Source organism: Vanderwaltozyma polyspora, genomic scaffold (assembly GCF_000150035.1).
Source record: "Vanderwaltozyma polyspora DSM 70294 KpolScaffold1045 genomic scaffold, whole genome shotgun sequence".
NCBI lineage: Eukaryota > Fungi > Ascomycota > Saccharomycetes > Saccharomycetales > Saccharomycetaceae > Vanderwaltozyma > Vanderwaltozyma polyspora.
In genome coordinates this window covers 68,246-87,811 of record NW_001834678.1, presented here as the reverse complement: position 1 = coordinate 87,811, position 19,566 = coordinate 68,246, and the positions used below count along the sequence as shown (strand labels likewise).

At 33.5% G+C, this 19,566-nt stretch overlaps 7 protein-coding genes across 7 annotated transcripts; 2 read left to right on the top strand and 5 right to left on the bottom strand.

Moving 5' to 3' along the window:
* Window positions 1-170: 170 nt before the first annotated feature.
* Window positions 171-2,111, top strand: Kpol_1045p36 (uncharacterized protein; the record flags this gene model as incomplete). The annotated part of the gene is made up of 1 exon (XM_001645858.1): window positions 171-2,111. The coding sequence occupies one exon, from the start codon at window positions 171-173 to the stop codon at window positions 2,109-2,111; it is 1,941 nt and encodes a 646-aa protein (XP_001645908.1).
* A 312-nt stretch (window positions 2,112-2,423) lies between these two features.
* NUP170 (Nup170p) lies at window positions 2,424-6,779 on the bottom strand (the record flags this gene model as incomplete). The annotated part of the gene is made up of 1 exon (XM_001645857.1): window positions 2,424-6,779. One exon carries the CDS (start codon window positions 6,777-6,779, stop codon window positions 2,424-2,426), a length of 4,356 nt encoding a protein of 1,451 aa, XP_001645907.1.
* A 768-nt stretch (window positions 6,780-7,547) lies between these two features.
* On the top strand, window positions 7,548-9,158 carry PET112 (glutamyl-tRNA(Gln) amidotransferase subunit PET112; the record flags this gene model as incomplete). The annotated part of the gene is made up of 1 exon (XM_001645856.1): window positions 7,548-9,158. The coding sequence occupies one exon, from the start codon at window positions 7,548-7,550 to the stop codon at window positions 9,156-9,158; it is 1,611 nt and encodes a 536-aa protein (XP_001645906.1).
* Window positions 9,159-9,444: 286 nt separating this feature from the next.
* On the bottom strand, window positions 9,445-10,530 carry GLE2 (RNA export factor GLE2; the record flags this gene model as incomplete). Its single annotated transcript, XM_001645855.1, has 1 exon — window positions 9,445-10,530. One exon carries the CDS (start codon window positions 10,528-10,530, stop codon window positions 9,445-9,447), a length of 1,086 nt encoding a protein of 361 aa, XP_001645905.1.
* A 401-nt stretch (window positions 10,531-10,931) lies between these two features.
* Kpol_1045p32 (LisH domain-containing protein) lies at window positions 10,932-13,517 on the bottom strand (the record flags this gene model as incomplete). Its single annotated transcript, XM_001645854.1, has 1 exon — window positions 10,932-13,517. One exon carries the CDS (start codon window positions 13,515-13,517, stop codon window positions 10,932-10,934), a length of 2,586 nt encoding a protein of 861 aa, XP_001645904.1.
* A 684-nt stretch (window positions 13,518-14,201) lies between these two features.
* Window positions 14,202-15,578, bottom strand: ALG3 (dolichyl-P-Man:Man(5)GlcNAc(2)-PP-dolichol alpha-1,3-mannosyltransferase; the record flags this gene model as incomplete). Its single annotated transcript, XM_001645853.1, has 1 exon — window positions 14,202-15,578. One exon carries the CDS (start codon window positions 15,576-15,578, stop codon window positions 14,202-14,204), a length of 1,377 nt encoding a protein of 458 aa, XP_001645903.1.
* Window positions 15,579-16,136: 558 nt separating this feature from the next.
* Kpol_1045p30 (uncharacterized protein) lies at window positions 16,137-18,887 on the bottom strand (the record flags this gene model as incomplete). The annotated part of the gene is made up of 1 exon (XM_001645852.1): window positions 16,137-18,887. One exon carries the CDS (start codon window positions 18,885-18,887, stop codon window positions 16,137-16,139), a length of 2,751 nt encoding a protein of 916 aa, XP_001645902.1.
* Between the last annotated feature and the right edge of the window lie 679 nt (window positions 18,888-19,566).

Here is a 19,566-nt window from a genome sequence, read left to right as displayed (position 1 = left end):
CTAATGTAAATAGAATAAAATTAGTACGGGAATAAGAGGAAGAATTACCAGTAACTGGGTTTGTTTTCTTTTCTTTTGTTTTCTTTTCTTTTTGTATGGGCGGCTAATTACACCAAAAATTTATTTTCATTTTAAAAAAAGAAAGAAAGGTAGAACAGATATATAAATAAATGTCAAAAGCAGTGGGTATAGATTTGGGTACTACCTACTCCTGTGTTGCGCATTTTGCAAATGACCGTGTCGAGATTATTGCCAACGATCAAGGTAATAGAACTACTCCTTCATATGTGGCCTTCACAGACACAGAAAGGTTGATTGGAGATGCGGCAAAGAACCAAGCTGCAATCAACCCACACAATACTGTTTTCGATGCAAAAAGATTGATCGGAAGAAAATTTAATGATCAAGAAGTAATAAACGACGCAAAGCATTTCCCTTTTAAAATTATAGATAAAGAAGGGAAACCTGCCATTCAAGTCCAATTCAAAGGTGAAACTAAAACATTCACCCCTGAAGAAATTTCATCAATGGTATTAACTAAAATGAAAGAAACAGCAGAAGGTTTCTTGGGGGCAAAAGTAAACGACGCCGTCGTCACTGTCCCCGCTTATTTCAATGATTCTCAAAGACAAGCTACAAAAGATGCAGGTACCATTGCAGGTTTGAACGTCTTGAGAATTATTAATGAACCTACCGCGGCTGCAATTGCTTACGGTTTAGATAAAAAGGGAAGAACTGAACATAACGTTCTAATCTTCGACTTGGGTGGCGGTACCTTCGACGTTTCCTTGTTGTCAATCGACGAAGGGGTTTTCGAAGTAAAGGCAACTGCTGGTGATACCCACTTGGGTGGTGAAGACTTCGACAATAGATTGGTAAACCATCTAGCCGACGAATTTAAAAGGAAAAATAAAAAAGACTTGACCTCAAATCAAAGAGCTTTACGTAGACTACGTACCGCAGCTGAAAGAGCTAAAAGAGCACTTTCCTCCTCAGCTCAAACTTCAATTGAAATAGACTCTCTTTTTGAAGGTGTAGATTTTTATACCTCCATTACAAGAGCAAGATTCGAAGAATTATGCGCAGATATGTTCAGATCAACGCTGGATCCAGTCGAAAGAGTATTGGCAGATTCAAAGTTAGACAAATCCCAGATAGATGAAATCGTGCTAGTAGGCGGCTCTACAAGAATCCCTAAAATTCAAAAACTAGTCTCCGACTTCTTTAATGGCAAACAGCCAAACAAGTCAATTAATCCAGATGAAGCAGTTGCTTATGGTGCTGCTGTACAAGCTGCTATCTTAACTGGTGATACTTCTTCAAAGACTCAAGACCTGCTATTGTTGGACGTCGCTCCATTGTCTTTGGGTATTGAAACTGCAGGTGGTATCATGACAAAGCTGATCCCAAGAAATTCTACTATTCCAATTAAAAAATCTGAAACCTTCTCTACCTATGCAGATAATCAACCTGGGGTTCTAATTCAAGTGTTCGAAGGTGAAAGAACAAGGACAAAGGATAATAACTTGCTAGGGAAATTTGACTTAACAGGTATCCCTCCAGCACCAAGAGGTGTCCCACAAATAGAAGTTACCTTCGACATTGATGCAAATGGTATCCTAAACGTCTCTGCTATTGAAAAAGGTACCGGTAAATCAAATAAAATTACAATCACAAATGACAAGGGTAGATTATCAAAAGAAGATATTGATAGAATGGTGTCAGATGCAGAAAAATTCAAAGCTGAAGACGATGCAGAGGCTGACCGTGTGCAAGCAAAAAATCAATTGGAATCATATGCTTTCTCTTTGAAAAATGCAATTGCAGAATCCTCATTTAAAGAAAAAGTTGGTGATGAAGATGCTTCGAAATTGGACTCCATTGCTACTGAAGTTATATCTTGGTTAGATGCATCTCAAGCAGCTTCCACTGATGAATATAAAGAAAGGCAAAAGGAATTAGAGAGTGTAGCAAATCCAATAATGTCCAAGTTCTATGGAGCTGGTGGAGCTGGTGCTGGTGGTCCAGGTGGTGGTATGCCAGGCGGACCTGGTGCTGGCGCTGGCGCCGGCGCCGGTTCAGAAGGACCAACCGTAGAAGAAGTCGACTGATCTAGTAACTTATTGATACCTTTATTTTCTTTTCTATTATTACATAAGATTTGTATATTCTTGATTAATGTGTTTTTTATGTTTTATTATGGTGTATTCCTGTTACTCTATTATATATTTTCAATTTTATGTTTACATCATAAGATTATTGTTTTGTGTTGAAGGTGACTCTTTCAAACATGTTTCGCTTCAAAAATAATTCTTGAACAAACTTCCTCAAAATTTTAATGCAGTCTGAAAAGAATAACTAAATGTAATTAAATATATAAAAAATAATTGATTGAAATTAATACTAATATTACACAATATTATTTAAATGCTATCACCTGTACGTTTCATGTATTTTTCAATAGGGTCAGTGCCAATGCTGTATGCAGTCATAGAAGAAATATCTTCATAACTTATTATTTCTCTTAGTTTACGATCGGATTGGTACCATTCTTTAATTAACCAAATCATTTCATTATTGTAAACCTCTTTTAATTCTGTTGAGGTTTCAATCAAATCACGTAAGATATAATAAAATTTGTTGTATGAAATACCGGCATTAATGAAAATTGATGCAATTGATCCAGGTTTAATATGTTCCTTTGGTAATAATTCGTGGAAATATGAACTTATCATTGGGAATAATTCTGATACTGGGAAGACAAATTCAGAAACATGAACATTTCTACCAACTTTGATTACTACGCTAGATAGCAAATTGATGAAGTTAATAGAATCTTCTAGTTTACCTCCACCATTTAATTCATTCTTAAATGATCCAAACAAATTTTCCCAAGTTGACATGATTTCTTCATGATTTCTAAAGTCTGAAACCTTAAAAATTGTTAAACAAACTTCATAGTATCCTAGTGGCACTGCAAAATCGTTAAATAAATCGTTAACAGGTAAAAATTTACCGTCCAATTGTTTGATCAAGTCTGCAGAAACCGATGTTTCAATTCTACTATCGGTAGTGACCAATGATAAAATATCATCTTGAACTGAAGCAACATCAAATATCTCTTGAATTTTACCAGCTAATTGCATCATGTTTTGTTTTTGATTTGGTGGACAGACACTGTTACAGAAACCATTAGCACGAGACAGTAATTCAATTCTATCACCTAACTTAATTTCAAAATCAGACAAGGCCAAAGAGTAAAGAATACTTGCTGCACTTAAGAAGTCAGATCTCTTAGAGTGATAGACCCATAATAAGTTCGAAATCTTCAATGAATTTTGGGATTTTTCTTGCAAGTATGGCAAAACATATTCTGTATCCAATTGTAGTAACTTTTCTTCTTGATTTTGGGTAACTAACCAGTCGTATAATTGATAGTGGAACAACTTATCCTTATAACCAAAGGCGCATGTATAACTTTCTTCTCTTAAAGTAGACCATTCATTTGAAACAACAGCATTAGTGTTATTAGATGTATGGGTAGCTGCTAATTGGTCCACTTTAATCAGAGTTTCAAAAACCATATCATAAATAACCAAACGCTTTTCATACATTTTCTTTCTATCATCATTTTCCATACATCCATGTGCAACATATTGATAAGCTAAATTACCTTTATCCATTGAGTTTGCCATATTTAATAAAAATTCAATTGTTTTTGGGAAATATTTCAAATCTAGCATAATGGCAACGGCTTCCTTTAACTTTTCCATAGAGATATCGTCGACAATTTTTTCAAATAATCTAATTGCGTTTGTCAAATGATAACTCAATGATTCGTAATCTTTAACACCAATTTCCTTTGCTTTTCTCAAGTGTTCAACTGCTCTGAACCCAAGAATATCACTACTAGAACAGAATGAACCACAACGTTCTTGTAGAGCTGTTGCGGTATACTCTATAGAGGCACCTCTGGTAATATTTCTGTTTATAATTGATGATAAAATTTCTCTTATTAACGACTTTGTCTTATCATTAGGAGCAAATAATTCCTTAAATCTTAAGCCGACTAAATTTTGTTGAACATCAGTATTCAGATATTTAATAATATCAGTAAACCCAACGTATTGATTATCATAACCATCGACTTCACTTTCTTCATATAGGACCTTCAAAAATGATAATGATTCTTTAATTGACTGAACCAATTTTATCATTGCACTAATAGCAGTATTTTCGGCTTGATATGCAACACCTTCTGATTTATCAGTGGCTCTATTTCCAGAGGAACTACCTGGTAAAGATGGCGTGTAAACAGTGCTAATAGAGCTGCCATAAATGTTAAAAAATTCATTTAAAATGGAAATTGAAGATAAATAATAGTCAACATCTGATTTAGAAATAGTGACACCGGTAATAGGTGTTGAAATTTGTCTGTTTTGTGTTGAATCAAAAGAAGTGGCCTGTTTAGAGTTGTTTTTAGTTACGAAAATTTGTTTTTCCCAAATATCTCTGAATAATCTTGAAATCAACAAAGCAATACCATAAAATCTTGGGGACAAAAATACATCATCCAAACTAAAGTTAGTTGTAGATGAAGTCTTACTAGGAGGATAGATACCAGCCATTGTTTTTTGAGGAGTTGCAACAATAGGCTTTCCCAATAGTGAAGAAACTGCAGATGACGCATATCGATTGTATTTTGGTTTAATTTCAACAATACCTGGGATACCAACAAAGAAGAATGTAAGTGCAGCAGACCTTAATTGATCAGGTTTATTTGACTTACAAGCCACATATAGGGCAGTAGAGCAAGCTTCTGATAAACCATAATTAACTAAGAATGGCAATGGATTATCAATCAATGATTCAAAAATTTCGTCTGGACTTCTATATCTATAAATTTCAATTGCTGTGTTTGTTAATACAGCGATTCTCAAATTTTCAACAGTATATTGAGTAGCAAAAACATTTGCATAACCTTCTTGCTTCATGGTAGCATTGAATGACGCAGTCAATGGAATGACCTGTTTTACAGGACCAGTTGTATCCAAAAATGTGGCATTTTCAATATACTTACCATGCTGCTTTAAGACACCATAATCTGGGACAGAAACAAACAACTTATTTTGAATTTGATTTATATGTCCAGAGTTATTATTAGTTGTGGTATTATTATTCTTTTTATCTTGTTCTGGAGTCTTTACAATAGAGGAAAAGAATATACCTGGTGATATAATTGTGCTTGCCTTTGTTGTTTCTAACAATACTGATGATTTTTTTTGGAATCTTAATAAAACAGATTCTGATGAAGTTAATGCAGAGTAAAATGGTAGACTTTTCTTTTGTTGTTCAAGTTGTTCCTTTTGCAATTCTTGTTGAATAACTTGTGGAGTTACCGAACTAGGTGGAAATTTAATTGATTCTAATCTAATTGCTTCAATACTTGATCTACCTATGGACCCATTGAAGTATAGACGAACACCACCGATCGTTATAGCAACAAAGAATAAGTTGTTATTTTCTTGTTGAGATACCAATACAATTTTAGAGATCTTCAAATATTTATTTGCCAAAATAGCAGCACCTCTAGCGGTGGTAGTACCGATAATTCTTTTGATATAAGCTGGTTCAATGGACATTGGACCCACTAACGAGTTGTTAGATATTAGATAAGCTCTTATAATGGATTTTGAAGATAAAGAGTAAATAATACCTCTTGATTGATCAATGGCTAATTGCATAATAGTTTCTTGAGAGTACTTTGAATCCTCTTCGAATAAAGATTGTACATAACTGCTTCCAGGAATTTTTGATAACATATTTGTTGGTAATAAACTTGATAATGCAGATTGGGTCATACAAACCTTAGTACATTTACTATTATACCAATCATCTGAGCCCGAATATTGTAGCTCCCAGATATTGATGCCGTTTGTTTTCCCAGCAAAGAAAATTTGACCTGTTCTATCGTAAGTAACAACGTCAAATACTTCTAAGCCATGTACTGAAACAGACATCGATGTGTTATAAATGCTTAACTCATTATTTTTGTTATTATAAGAGATAGCGAATATGAAGATATCGAATGGAGTAACCACGATTAATAAATGTTTAATATAATCCACAAATGTATCTTTTTTAGGCTTTACCAATGCGACGTGTAAAATAGTATGCTTAATTTCATCAATTGTCTGATAATCTGTACTGTCTTGATAATTCCACAAGATCAATTTATTATCTATAGTGATCCAACAACGGTTTATCTCTGGGAAAATACCTGTATCATTTTTAATTTCTGTTTTCGAAGCTTCTTTTAAAATTTCATCAGGAACATTAATTACTTGTTGTCTTTCAAAAGGTGTAAAAGCACCTAAACCTCCCACCTCTTTAGTAAAATTATAATTGACACCATTGTTGTAATAGGATCTTTCATCCAAGACTGGGGAATTAGAATCCTTTCTCTCTAAATAATCAATATATTGAGAAGCCAAGTCTAAAGGTTTCATACTATCCATTCCCGTCATTTTCAAATGATCTGTAGACACGTTAAAATCAACAGCTAATCCATTATACAACTGGTTTCCCAATATACCATTGCCATTGCTGGTAACAGCATCCGAATCACCAAGAGCATTTCCTGCATCATTTGTATTCACCATGCTCCCATTCAAAGTACCTGTTAGCAAACCTTCTGCAGTACCTCCATTTCCAGTTAAAGTCCTATAAACAGTACCACTATTGTAGTCAACCCTATTCTTCAACGGAGTAGAATACATCCTATATAATATGTTAAATTGTATTCTGCTACCTCTCTTGGACCAATTTGTTGCCTTCCTAAACAGATATTTAAATCAATTCGATAATATAGTTTATTTATCTATTCTTGATCAAAGTTATTAGGATGAGATGGATATCTCTTTCTTTTGAGCAAAAATAATAAAAATTATCGCTTTCTGAACTGATAAAAACACACAACAAATGTTAACAAACCGTTCAACAAGCAGCCAATTCCTTAATACGGTCGATAAATCCTGTTTATGTGGCTCTTATTGACCTTTAATTGAAGGTTAAACCTCTTAAATCACATCTCTTTATTATGGTAACTTAAATTCTTAATTTTTCAATTTTTTGGTCGATTTTTCAAATTTTAACGAAGAAAAATAAAAAGAAACGCCAAAATCCGGGTAAACACAGTAACAGCACGTGATACAACGACACGACTATTTGTCCCAATTGGAATTAGGACATTTTTGTAAATGCTTTTTGAAGTTTTCCAAGAATGTCCCATTATGTCCTAAGTTGTCCTGGTTGTTCTCAAAAGTTAGGACATTTTTGAAAAATATCAGAGATATATAGAGACACAGATGGATGTTCTTGAATCATCATTTAAAAGTAGTTTCAATTGAGAATGGTTGACCAAAACTTGTCAATCTAGTTATATGACCCATATAACAGATTAGATCCATATTAGATATTGAGTATTAGTGGTGTTAGACCCCAGTTTGTGTATGATTTCTGGATAAATTTATGGGGAAGAAGGTGTTATGTTAAAAGTTTCAAAAAGGTATTACGGATTCCAATCTAAATCGCCATTTCAATTGCTACCAGACTTTAGATTAAAATGTGGACTGGAGATCCACACTCAATTGAATACTAAGTTTAAATTGTTTTCATTCTCTACGAACGATCCGTTCCATTCTATTGATTCCCCAAATTCTAATGTTTCATTCTTTGATGCTGCATTACCTGGTACCCAACCTATTTTAAATTATGAAGCTGTAATTGATGCAATCAAATTGTCATTAGCATTAAATTGTGATATTAATGCGAATTCACAGTTCGATAGAAAACACTATTTTTATGGAGACCAGCCTTTAGGTTATCAAATAACTCAACATTATTCACCGATATCTTCAAATGGTAAATTATCATTATTTGAAAATATAGATAATATTGATCAATCTCAGAAGGATATAGGAATCATTCAACTTCAGATCGAACAAGATACTGGTAAATCTATGTATGATGATTCAAAGCATTTTACTCGTATTGACCTGAATAGATCAAACGTACCTTTGATTGAAATGGTTACGAAACCTGATTTTACAGATTTAAAACAAGTACGTTCATTTATTAAAAAATATCAAAACTTAGTTCGCCATCTAAAGATATCTTCTGGTGATCTTGAGACTGGTGCAATGCGTGTAGATGTGAACTTATCAATTAATGATTATGCAAGAGTTGAATTAAAAAATTTACCAAATACAAGTTCCATAGTGAATGCGATCAAATATGAATATAATAGGCAAGTTGAGATAATTAAGAATGGAAGCGCTGACGAATTGCTTACTTCTCCTGAAACAAGAAGTTGGACAGGTGTGAAAACTGTGAAATTAAGAAGTAAAGAAACAACAATTGATTACAGATATTTACCAGATCCCGAATTACCCAGGGTCATCCTTGATAATGATGTCATTACAAATATATCCAATAGTATACCAACTTTACCGGATGAATTACTCTCAAGATTGATATCAAAGCCTTACAATTTATCAATGAAGGATGCTAAAATTTTAGTATTGAATAGTAACGGCCAAAATGAAATGTACACTCAGGAAGAATTACAAAATTTTTATTTGAAAGTATTTGACTGTTATTACAATGTAGTTGGTGAAAAACTAAATCATAAATTGCCTGTGAATTGGATCATTCATGAATTGATAGGTAGCTTGAATAAACTTGAGTTACCATTATCTAAGGTTCTACCTAAATTGTCACCAGAGAAATTTTCAGAATTTATAGTCCTAATACACAATAAGGAAATATCAAATACTAGTGCCAAACTATTACTTTTCCATGTTCTAAATCAAATTAAAGAAAATGATCATTCTATTAGGGAAATAAACTTTGATTCTTTAATTGAAGAATTTGAATTAAAACCAGCAACGAATGCTAGTAAAGTTGACCTTACTGAATTATGTCAAACAATAATTACAGAATTAAATAATGAAAAATTGTTGAACGATATTATATCTGGTAAAAAGAAGAATTCAATACAATATTTGGTTGGGTTAGGTATGAGAGCATCACAAGGGACATTGTCACCTCAATCCCTAGAAGAAACATTTAAAAAAATATTACAAGTGAAATGGTAATTATATATACATATAAATATTCACAGATTCATGTAAATAGAGTAATAAAATTGCATAGATATTTAATGATAAATCTTATTGTTACAAATTAAGATACGGTTCCAATATTGTTGCTTATTCTATGAGTTTAAATACAACTATATATAAATGTATATATAAGTAAGATGCAAAGCGTTCGATAAAGTGACAAGACCAAATCCAATATATTATTAATGCAGTTGACAAATTGAATCATGAGTTGATCATTTCGACGATAATTTTAAAAGAACGTCATCAGCTTAGCTTCTTATTTTTGTTTTTCTCTAACTTCAGCGTCTGTTGTAGGATGTATTCTGATAACGTTTGGATAATCTTGTCTATTACCAGTGTAACCCCTACTCCAGTCGTAACTAATAGCATAGGCTAATAAACTACCTTGTCTATTGAAGTTACAAATAGGAATAGAACCATTTTGAGCTGGGTATCCCTTTAATCTATGTCTTTGATTTTTATCCCAGAAATGGAAAGAACCATCACTACCTGCTGAAACAAAAGTACCATATCCTGGATGAAACGATATACTATTCACAGCATATACACTCGCTTGAGAAGAGGATCCCACTGATCTATTTGTCTTTGTTTGACGATGACATTTGAAAGAAAAACCTAATTTACGTTGCTGTTCTTCATCAACATATCTAATCGCTATCCTACCTTCCACAGAACCGATAGCATAACCATCACCGGAATTATAACATGCCACAGTTCTTGTTTGCATCTTTAATGGGGATTGTACTGTCTTAAATATTGTAGTTGGATTAGTCAAATTTATTACGACAATATTTCTTTCCGCAGTTCCAACGACTAGTAATTGTTGTTTACTATCCATGGCATACACTCTATCTGGCATCATCACAGTAGATATAGGTTGAGGTTGTCTTAAATCCCAATATTTCAAAGTTTTATCCCAAGATCCAGTTACTAAACATTCTGCATTAGTTGGACCACATTGAACAAACCTTAAAGATTGAACCGCAGAATCATGACTACCAACCTGTTGGTTTTGACCACTATTCAAATCATAAACTTTAACCACATTATCACAACCACCAGAGGCAACTTTAGTACCGTCAAATGACCATCTTGTACATAAAACTGGTGCACTATGTTCATATTGCGCTTTCCCTTGTGGATTACCACCTTGAATATCCCAAATACGAACTTTATTATCCCAAGAACTTGCACTGAATAAAAAATCTTGCTGTGGTGAAAATGCAATGTCAGAAATCGAATCATCTGCTGGATTATTGATTATTATATCATTTGCTAAATCCGCATCTGTTGCTATAGTTGAAGTCCCAGCTGTCTTCGACGATGAGAAAAAAGAAGCCATTATATTACAATTCCCTATTAGATTAAAAGTGCTTGCTCTATATAGATCATTCCAATGCCCCTCAATCCTTCAAGAAACTAAACTTCTTGATCACCTCATCTCTTCTTTCCAATACTTTAAATGGTTAAATTAAAACTTATTTCAAATATTTTAGATGCTTTGCTATTTTAAAAAATGCTGGTCGTATAGTATGACTGATAATTCAAAATGTGATGACAATGAGAAGGTTCAGCTTAGTTTAGTTCGATAATTGATAGAATGGTCATGATATATATTTACAAATAACTGGCAATGAAGTTAGATTTTGGGAGAATCCATAGATCTTACCAGTTCCTTATAATTAATCTTTTTGCTTTGTTTTTGAAGGTGAAAAAAAAACAAAATAAAATAATGGGCAATATCTATTGCCAGTTCATAAAATTGAAATATTGTTTGCTCCCATCTAGGATATCCAAATCAAAGTTTTCTGTGATTGAATCTGGTGCTTCGCCATTGTTGTCCTTTGAATCTGTAGTGTTAGTTGTTGCTGTTGTTGATTTCTTATTCTTGTCATCAGGAATGGCGTTATCTAAAATATCGTCCATGTTGCCCATTCCTAACAAGTCTAAGGAATTGCTACCAACGAACTGATAAGAGGAATCAATCATTATAGGATCATTGCTGGCATTCAGTTTTAATTCATTTCCAAATGTAGGATCTGCCACATTATTATTGCCTTTTGTTGCACTGTTTACATTTATAGTGGATACAACGGTAGTGGTGGTTGGTGTAGCTGAGAAGGAATTTCTTGAAGCAGAGTTTTTCCTACCGTTCTTTTCATTTGTAGTTTTCTTAGACTCCTGATCTTGAGGATTAATTGCGGCCTTGGCACCCTTTGGCGTACGGGCTGTACTGCCTCTGGTGGATGTACTTTTTATTTCTGTGTTATTAGTATTCCTACTTTGAAATGAAACTTGTGATTGAAAATCTGATACACTTGGAGTAGATGATGCAGAATATGATGTCGTTGTAATACTAGCTGTATTCGTTGTAGATGGATGTGACTTTTTAGGTTTTCTTGTTTTCTTAACTACTGTAGATTTAGCCGACCCTTGAGAATTCAGCGGTGAACCAATTGTTCTTGGACTACGAACATCCTCAGAAACTGTTGATAAAGAACTTGGTAAAACCACTTTATGTCCAGCTCCAACAGCATGACTAACACGACCTGCAGGAACATGCGGTATAGTTGCAGCATTGATACCAAGAGGTGTCACTGGTTCTGATGACGATGCTAGTCTCTTAATTTCAGATGGTCCTAGTTTTTCACTTTCCAAAATTGACGTAGTAGATTTTCTCCTTAAATGTTCCTTGGCATTATTATTCGATTCAGATTTAGTAGCAGGTAAAACCATAGATAATGGAGATTGTGTACTTAATGGTGGGTTCATACTATTACTATGTTGTGCCGTTCTATAATTATTAATTACAATCGGAGTATCCCTTGGCGACCGTATTGTTGCATCAGTATTACTTTGCTCTTTCTCTAGTTCGTTTATTAGAATTGTCTCTGGCGATCTTTTGTCTGCTTTTGTAGACCTTCTCTTTTTTATACTGCCTCTCTGCGACGCCTTAGTTATCTTTGCTTTTGACGCTGTTGAACTTTGACCTCTGCCAGGAGTTTGAGATTGCTTATTAAAGACATCAGTAGTTTGTTGATTCAAAGGCTTGCCCTGACCATAAACTTGTGATGGACCCTGTGATGAATTTAGATTATTATATATTCCTCCATCATTTGAAGTAGGAGAAAAAAATTGTTGTTCAGAATGGAAATTATTGTAAGATTGCCAATCTGGTGGTATGTTTGAATTTGAAGTTGAGGGTACAGACGAACCATCCATCCCAGTACCCATATCATTTGGAAGAGTCTGTGGTTGAATTTGACTTTGATTATTGTAATGGAATTGATGTTGTTGGGATTGTTGGGACATTGCTGGATTTCCTGGCATAGACATATTGTCAGTGCCTGAATGCCTTACAAAATTCATTGCATTATTAATACTGTTACCCTTTGCAGTGTTTGCGACAGTCATAGCGAACATCATAGGATCAAACGTTTCGTGTTTGTAATTACCGCGTTGCTCTGCAATATGCTGAGTTCTTGCCGCGTGTACCGCTAAACTTCTGTATATGTGTTCTTGTCTTTGTTGTTGTATCAAAGTTTTGAAATATTCACGGGCTGCGTTGGAACCAGTCCTTTGAGTCTTAGCATTAAACAAATCCCAGAATACTTGCCACCACTCCAGAAGAAATCCATTAGGAGTATCGTCGATCGAGTCCAATCTCAAACCGCCATGTTTCTCACCTGGAAGACCTGTAGGGTTTGATGAAGATTTCTTAATGCTTTCATCTATTTTAGTCTCTTTAGCAAATGCCTTGGCAGTTTTCTTCAAAGACGACTTCTGAAACATATCATATATGTAGGCGTTTAATAGGTTTTTGGATTCAGCTCTAGGTTCACGTTGACCTCCATACATTTGAAAGAATTCATTTTGAACCTGAGGATTTAGTTGTTTTATGCCAGCTGAAGGCTGTTGTGGATGTTGTGGATGTTGTCGTTGCTGTTGCTGTTGCTGTTGCTGTTGCTGTTGCTGTTGCTGCTGCTGGTGATGTAGTTGTTGTTGTTGATATTGTTGATGTTGCTGTTGCTGTTGCTGCTGCTGTTGATATTGAAATTGACGTTGCTGTTGCTGTTGCTGTTGCTGTTGCTGTTGCTGTTGCTGTTGCTGTTGATGTTGATGTTGATGTTGCTGTTGATGTTGCTGTTGCTGTTGCTGTTGATATTGATATTGCTGCTGTTGCTGTTGATGTTGCTGCTGTTGTTGTTGCTGCTGGACGAACCCAAATTCACTACTCGTTCCTTGAAACTGGAACGGGAATTGTTGGTGACCGCTATTTCTCTTATCGTTCATAATGTTCCCATTATTCGTGTTTACAGGAAAGGACATTATTTCTACTTAAACTAGTCCCTCAAATACGTATTGTTACTATCTGTGTTAGATGATGAATTGGTTTTCAACAATTCTCTTACTCCCGCCAAAAATAACTTTAAATTAAAAATAGTAACGAAACGATAACAAACGGATGCTTAGAAGAATATGAAATATAATTTTAATGTAACACACTCACACTCACTTGTTCAAAAGTAACTACAATACGAGGTGGAAATACCAAAGTAGAATGTTCTCTGACTATCTGCTTCTAAATTATCAATATAAATTCTTGTTGTTTGTTTTCCCCCACCAAAACCAACTGCCCTTGTAACAACCAATAAACGAATATAGCCTAACAACAAACTGCCAAAATACACAGATATAACCAATCTGAAAGTAGATAAAGACCTTGTATGCCAAACCGTACTTCCTATCCAACTTATACTTTGTTTTAATCTTCATCATTACTAGTGAGAGAGAGACCCTTTCAACAAATATTGAAGTCGGTGTTTTAAAACCAAAATTTGATATTGGGAACACGTATCACGAGACCGGCGACAAGGCAAAAGACTAAGAGATGACAGCGACAGCAAACAGCAAACAGTTAAAAGATGAATGGTTAAGGAGAGATTCGATATCTATACATATAAGTGAGTATGTGTACGTGTATATTTGTAATGTTTATATATTTATCTAAAGTCAGTTATTTTTTTTCTCTTTATCTGTTGTTTTCTTTCCGGAATTGGTGGAGATGACTGGAGTGTCAGTGAAATTTGGAATGGTCGACATGACTACCAGGGTTAAAAGTAGTGAGTTTAGTGAGAACAAGAGCCAGCTGGCAGTTAAATTTGGTGGGTATGAGTTCCAGCAGTATTCATGGGCTATGTACCAAATTGGTGCTACAAAAATTGGAAGTTTTGACCACGAAATTAAAATTGGTATTGTCCAATGATACCACGATAAAAATTGATAATGCAGGGATCTCGAGAAAAGCACACCTGCAAAGTTTGTCGTGATCAGTATCACTGGGATTATCCTTTGTTTGTTCAGTTGTGTAAAATTTTGTCTTGTTAACGGATGTGCAATCGCATTGAATGCGTATTTAAAGAGATAAGGACATTGCGATAAGATTATTGTAATGATTGAAAGTAATTGAGAAAATAATAATGATGAATGAAATAATTTATCGTTAAACCCATCTTCTGTGAGCATCTGCCAGTTTACACTCCATTTAAACATAAACTGTCTACTGAAATTGAATGCACTGTGGAAATATTCAGTAGGATAACTGTTTAAAAACGGTATGGCAACTATTATTTGCCATACAACGATTAGCATCCCGCAGATGATTGAGTTTATCAAATGCCCATCAGTGAGAATAAAAATCGATACCAACACTCCAGGAAAGTACAACAATGCATTCATCTTGATGCTGATAGCAATAGTGTATGAAATTGATGCCAATGCACAGATTGCATATCTCAAGGGATAACTCTTAATGTTGGTGCAAACAACAAATAGTAAGATTGCCAACGATACAAATAGGACTGTAAAACAGTCATTAAACAAACGAAGGACATAGATAGAGTGTAATCTCTTGGATAAACAAGCCAATACAACACACCATGGCGGTAGTTGCAATTGATAGTATGTAATGAATTGGATCAGTAGGGTTAACAAATATAAATACCTGAAAACTTGTTGACCACTAGAAATATCGTTGACACCATTTGTTAAACTATCCATAATCTTGTATATCCATACATGACCAGCTGGATACACCAATGGACCTGTTCCGCCTCTTATTTCAGAATAGTCCAATTCACCATTTTTAATCATATCAATTTGTTCCATATAAGCAGTATAGTCGATTTCAGTGTACTGAACTTTAGCGATTATCAATTTCAAAGCAGCAGATTCCAACATAAGCAACAATGGCATTATAATCTTATTAGCGTTGGTATCACACAGCATGTATCGTATACCATTTTTCAAATCTTTCCATGGTTCAAAAGGTGGCCTTTGAAATTGTTTCTCAGAGTCATTTGACTCTTTCTTGGGTGCTCCAGTAGACATAACCTCTTGTTGACCTCAATTCCACTACAGATCAGAGAAATTGCATAAACAGATCCAAATCCAATCTCTTGACTACGATATGAGCTCTCCTTTATCTCTAACTGTGATCAATATAGCAAATTACTTACTTACTATTATCACCATCACCACTTTTTTTATTTTATCTACAAAGGCTTTAATTTTTCATTTTTAATTTTTAAGGCTTACAGGAGAGGACAAACAAACCATCTTCAATCGCAAAGACGAGCAAAGAAAAGTGTCAGCATTTGATTAAAAAAAGCAACAGGCTAACAAGACAAGATCAATCGATTGATTGATTGATTGATGTGGGATTGGATAATGTGAGTTAACAACGTTTATTATAATTATTATTTAAAGGAATGTTATTGAAATGGGAAGGTGTGCAATGACTTCAGTATAGATAAAAGAATAAAAAGCTCAATACTCTGGGTAGATGATGATAATGGTGACATAAAATGGAGGATTTCTACTGTTAATTTAAAATTTAATGGAAACAGATGTCGAATTGGAAGAGAGAAATGGAGAAATCATGACAAACTACTGAGTAACTAATTCATTTTCTAATTCGGTTAATTTGGAATTATTAAGTTCTTCTAGTTCTTCTGTACCACCCAACAGTTTTTTATATTTTAACAATTTCAATGTATTATTATCAGAAACTCTTGATTCCACAATGGAATTTATTAAGTTTTCTCTTTTCCTCTTTAAATTGTCAAGCTCTTCTCTCAATTCTTCAAATTTACCATTATCGTCTTCTGGGGTATCGCTTCTCCTATTTGAAGATGATAGTTTAATTGTTTTCATAATTGATAAATCATGTTCTTTTCTGATTGCATCTTGTAAAGTCTTCTTGGAAGATTTAAGTTCTTCTTGTAAATTAGAATGAACGTGTTTGATATCGTCCAAGGTATTTATCGAATTATTGTTCTTAAATCTTTTCAAAAAAACTCCTTCTTGCTCGTGTACTTGATTTAGTGCATTGTCTGCAGATTCTATTTTAATCTTTGTCGCTTGAATTTCTTTCTTCAATCTCATAGACTCTTGATTCATTGTATTGACCAGGGATTTTGAAAGATTTGTCAATTTAGAACTTAAATTATAGATTCCATTTTCTGAAAAGTCATCATTTTTCGATCCAACTGTTAGATTCCTCTTAATTTTGGTTGGAGAATTTTGATCTACATGGAAAAAGTTCTCATTATTTATCTTTTTGAATGGCGATAGTACCGGACTAGACCTTTTAATGAATTCAGGAGACGTTATTAAGAATTGCGAAGGTGTAATTTTTACGTCTTTGACCAGCGAAGAAGTAATAACCGAATCCATCTTCAGATTATCATCAATTGTAGTATCAAAAGATTCTGTAACGGTTCTCATTGAGTTTGTATTAACAGGTTTCAAACCTGTTTCAACAGGTGTGGCTAGAGTATGAATACCACTATTTTCGTCGTGATTATTATTATTATGATTATTATTATGATTATGATTATGATTATGACTATTATTATGATTATTATGAGTGTTGTGATTATTATTATTATTATTATTGTTATGCTTATTATTAATATTATTGTTAATATTATTCGAATTATTATGAATATCAATTGGTTTATTTCCTAAGTTTTCAAGTATATCATTCAATTGAGCTTGGTCTTGAGCATTGATTAATGGTATTGTCTCTAGATTTTGCTCTTCAAACAAATCTGTAGAGTCTCTATCAATCTTACCAAATGAAAAATGTGGAGATATCGCCGGCGGATCCATTAAATTTAGTTTGGATAAAATATAAGTTGGAGTTTCATTATTAAAATTCTTTATCTCTGGAGAGCAACCAAGTTTTAATAATTTATTATATAATTCCAAATTCAAATTTAAAGCCGCCAAATGTAAGACGGTATTCCCCATACTATCCTGATAATTTAAACACATACGAAGTAAGGAATGATCGTTTTGCTTCAAATTGAAGATAATAGAGTTAAAATAAAAATTTATTACCTCTGGATCCTTAGATTTATTTACAGAAAGTTCCACCAAATAATGGACTGGAAGTCTTCCATTCGTGTCTGGTGTTATTAGACAAACCCTTAAAGTGGAAAGAATTTCATTTATATTTCCTGCTTTGTAACAATTGTTATAAAAAAGTAATTTAGTAATACAATTAAAACCTCTTGAATTGACATGACCAAGATTTGCATTTAAAGATACTAATAATCTTACTAGATGTAAATTTGCCATTGCGGCAGCCCAATGCAAAGTGCTGTGGCCTTGATCATCAACTTGGAAATTCACATCTAATCCCTGTGGAGGATGGTATAGTTTCTGTGGTAAGGTATAATTCACATCAGTACATTCTTCTGATGATAAAACCAACATTAACAAATCCTTATACTCTTTAATTGAATGAGAAGATTGTTGAAGAGGTTGTGGTGTTATCGAACGTGACGTGTTTGTTGATTGTAAGCTAGAATTTGAAAAAATGTCATTTGAAGGTTCATTTTGCCAAATAAATTGATCATTAACAGATCTTACGCTTTTGTTTTGTTGTGATTTATCGATTTGAATCGAATTATCTATAAAATCATTTTTTTTACTATTTGGATGTGAATAAAATTGTAAAGGCTTTTGTGAAGCAGAATACCTTGAATTTTTAGTACTGTCCGTTAATATGGAAGAAGTTGGATTTGTATTAGTATTAGTTGAAAAACTAGAGATTGAATTGTTAATGAATTGTTGTGGAGTATGATAAATCAAAGTTTGCAAAGGACTTGGGTTAATTTTTTTATTTTTTTTATTTGATGAGGAAAGAGGAGGTACATTACTTTGAGAAGAGTTTATTACTGTTGAAAAATCTCTTTTCTTTGGAGTTTTCTTATAGCTTGAAGGAGATATAATTTTTGTACCGGGAGAATTCCTTTTCAATATACTATTTTTTGATCTCTTGGGAGGTATATTATTTGTATCCAACGTGAAATTTAAAATAGTGGATACAACTGGGTCTTCAATATTATACTTAATCACTATTGTTTTTGCACAAATCAAAGGAATCCAGGTACCTTGGAATCTACCATAACCACCTTGAATTTTTTCGTGATCTATCGATTTTGTTTCCTTTTCCAAGATTTTAGTTCTTTTGGTCTTTGAAAATGAAGCCAATTTGAATACCTGTGTTATATTGATCCAGTCATCTAAAGTTCTTCTCATGACAGTTCTCGATTCTTGTCCCTTGATGTAACATTCGTAGACATCAGTCTCTGAATATGTTGCGATTTCAATGATGGGAGAAGGCATCTGAGTGAACTGATGAATTCTTTTGTCTTAGATCTTAACAAACCAAAATCACAGTTTCTCTAATTGCTCTCTACAGTTGTAAAATCCGTAAGAAAACCAAATAATACAACTTGATTAGAAACCTAGCCTTATATATCTGTTTAGGTGATGAAAGACAGATATCTCTAGATGGTTCGTTATACTAAAGTTAATTGTAATATAGAAAATATATAAGGATGGTGGTTGTGCATATTATATAAACCAAATAATACACACGATTGTTGCAGGTATTAAGTTATTACACCAGTTAAGTTAATAGTGATTGAATAAATAAATAAAATAAAAAAGTGTGTCCCTGAAACATTTTGATTTCTGATCTAATACGCGTTATACCTATGTTTTTCTGAGCACACAGGCACAGAAAACTCAAAGAACGAAAATAGTATATGCAGATATATTTAGTACAAATTTCAAATTTAAGATCAGAAAAAGCCAGTAGCGAGAATATATAGAGAGAGGTCAAAAAATAAAATAAAAAAAAGAAAGAAATCAATGAATGAATGAATGAATGTAGGGTAACTGCTAAAAAATAAAGATAAGTCAGATATCAGACCCAAAAATAAAACAAAAGAGAAATAATAATACATAAAAAAAGTATGTAAAACATATGGACATTTCCCCTCTGCAAATAGAAACACAT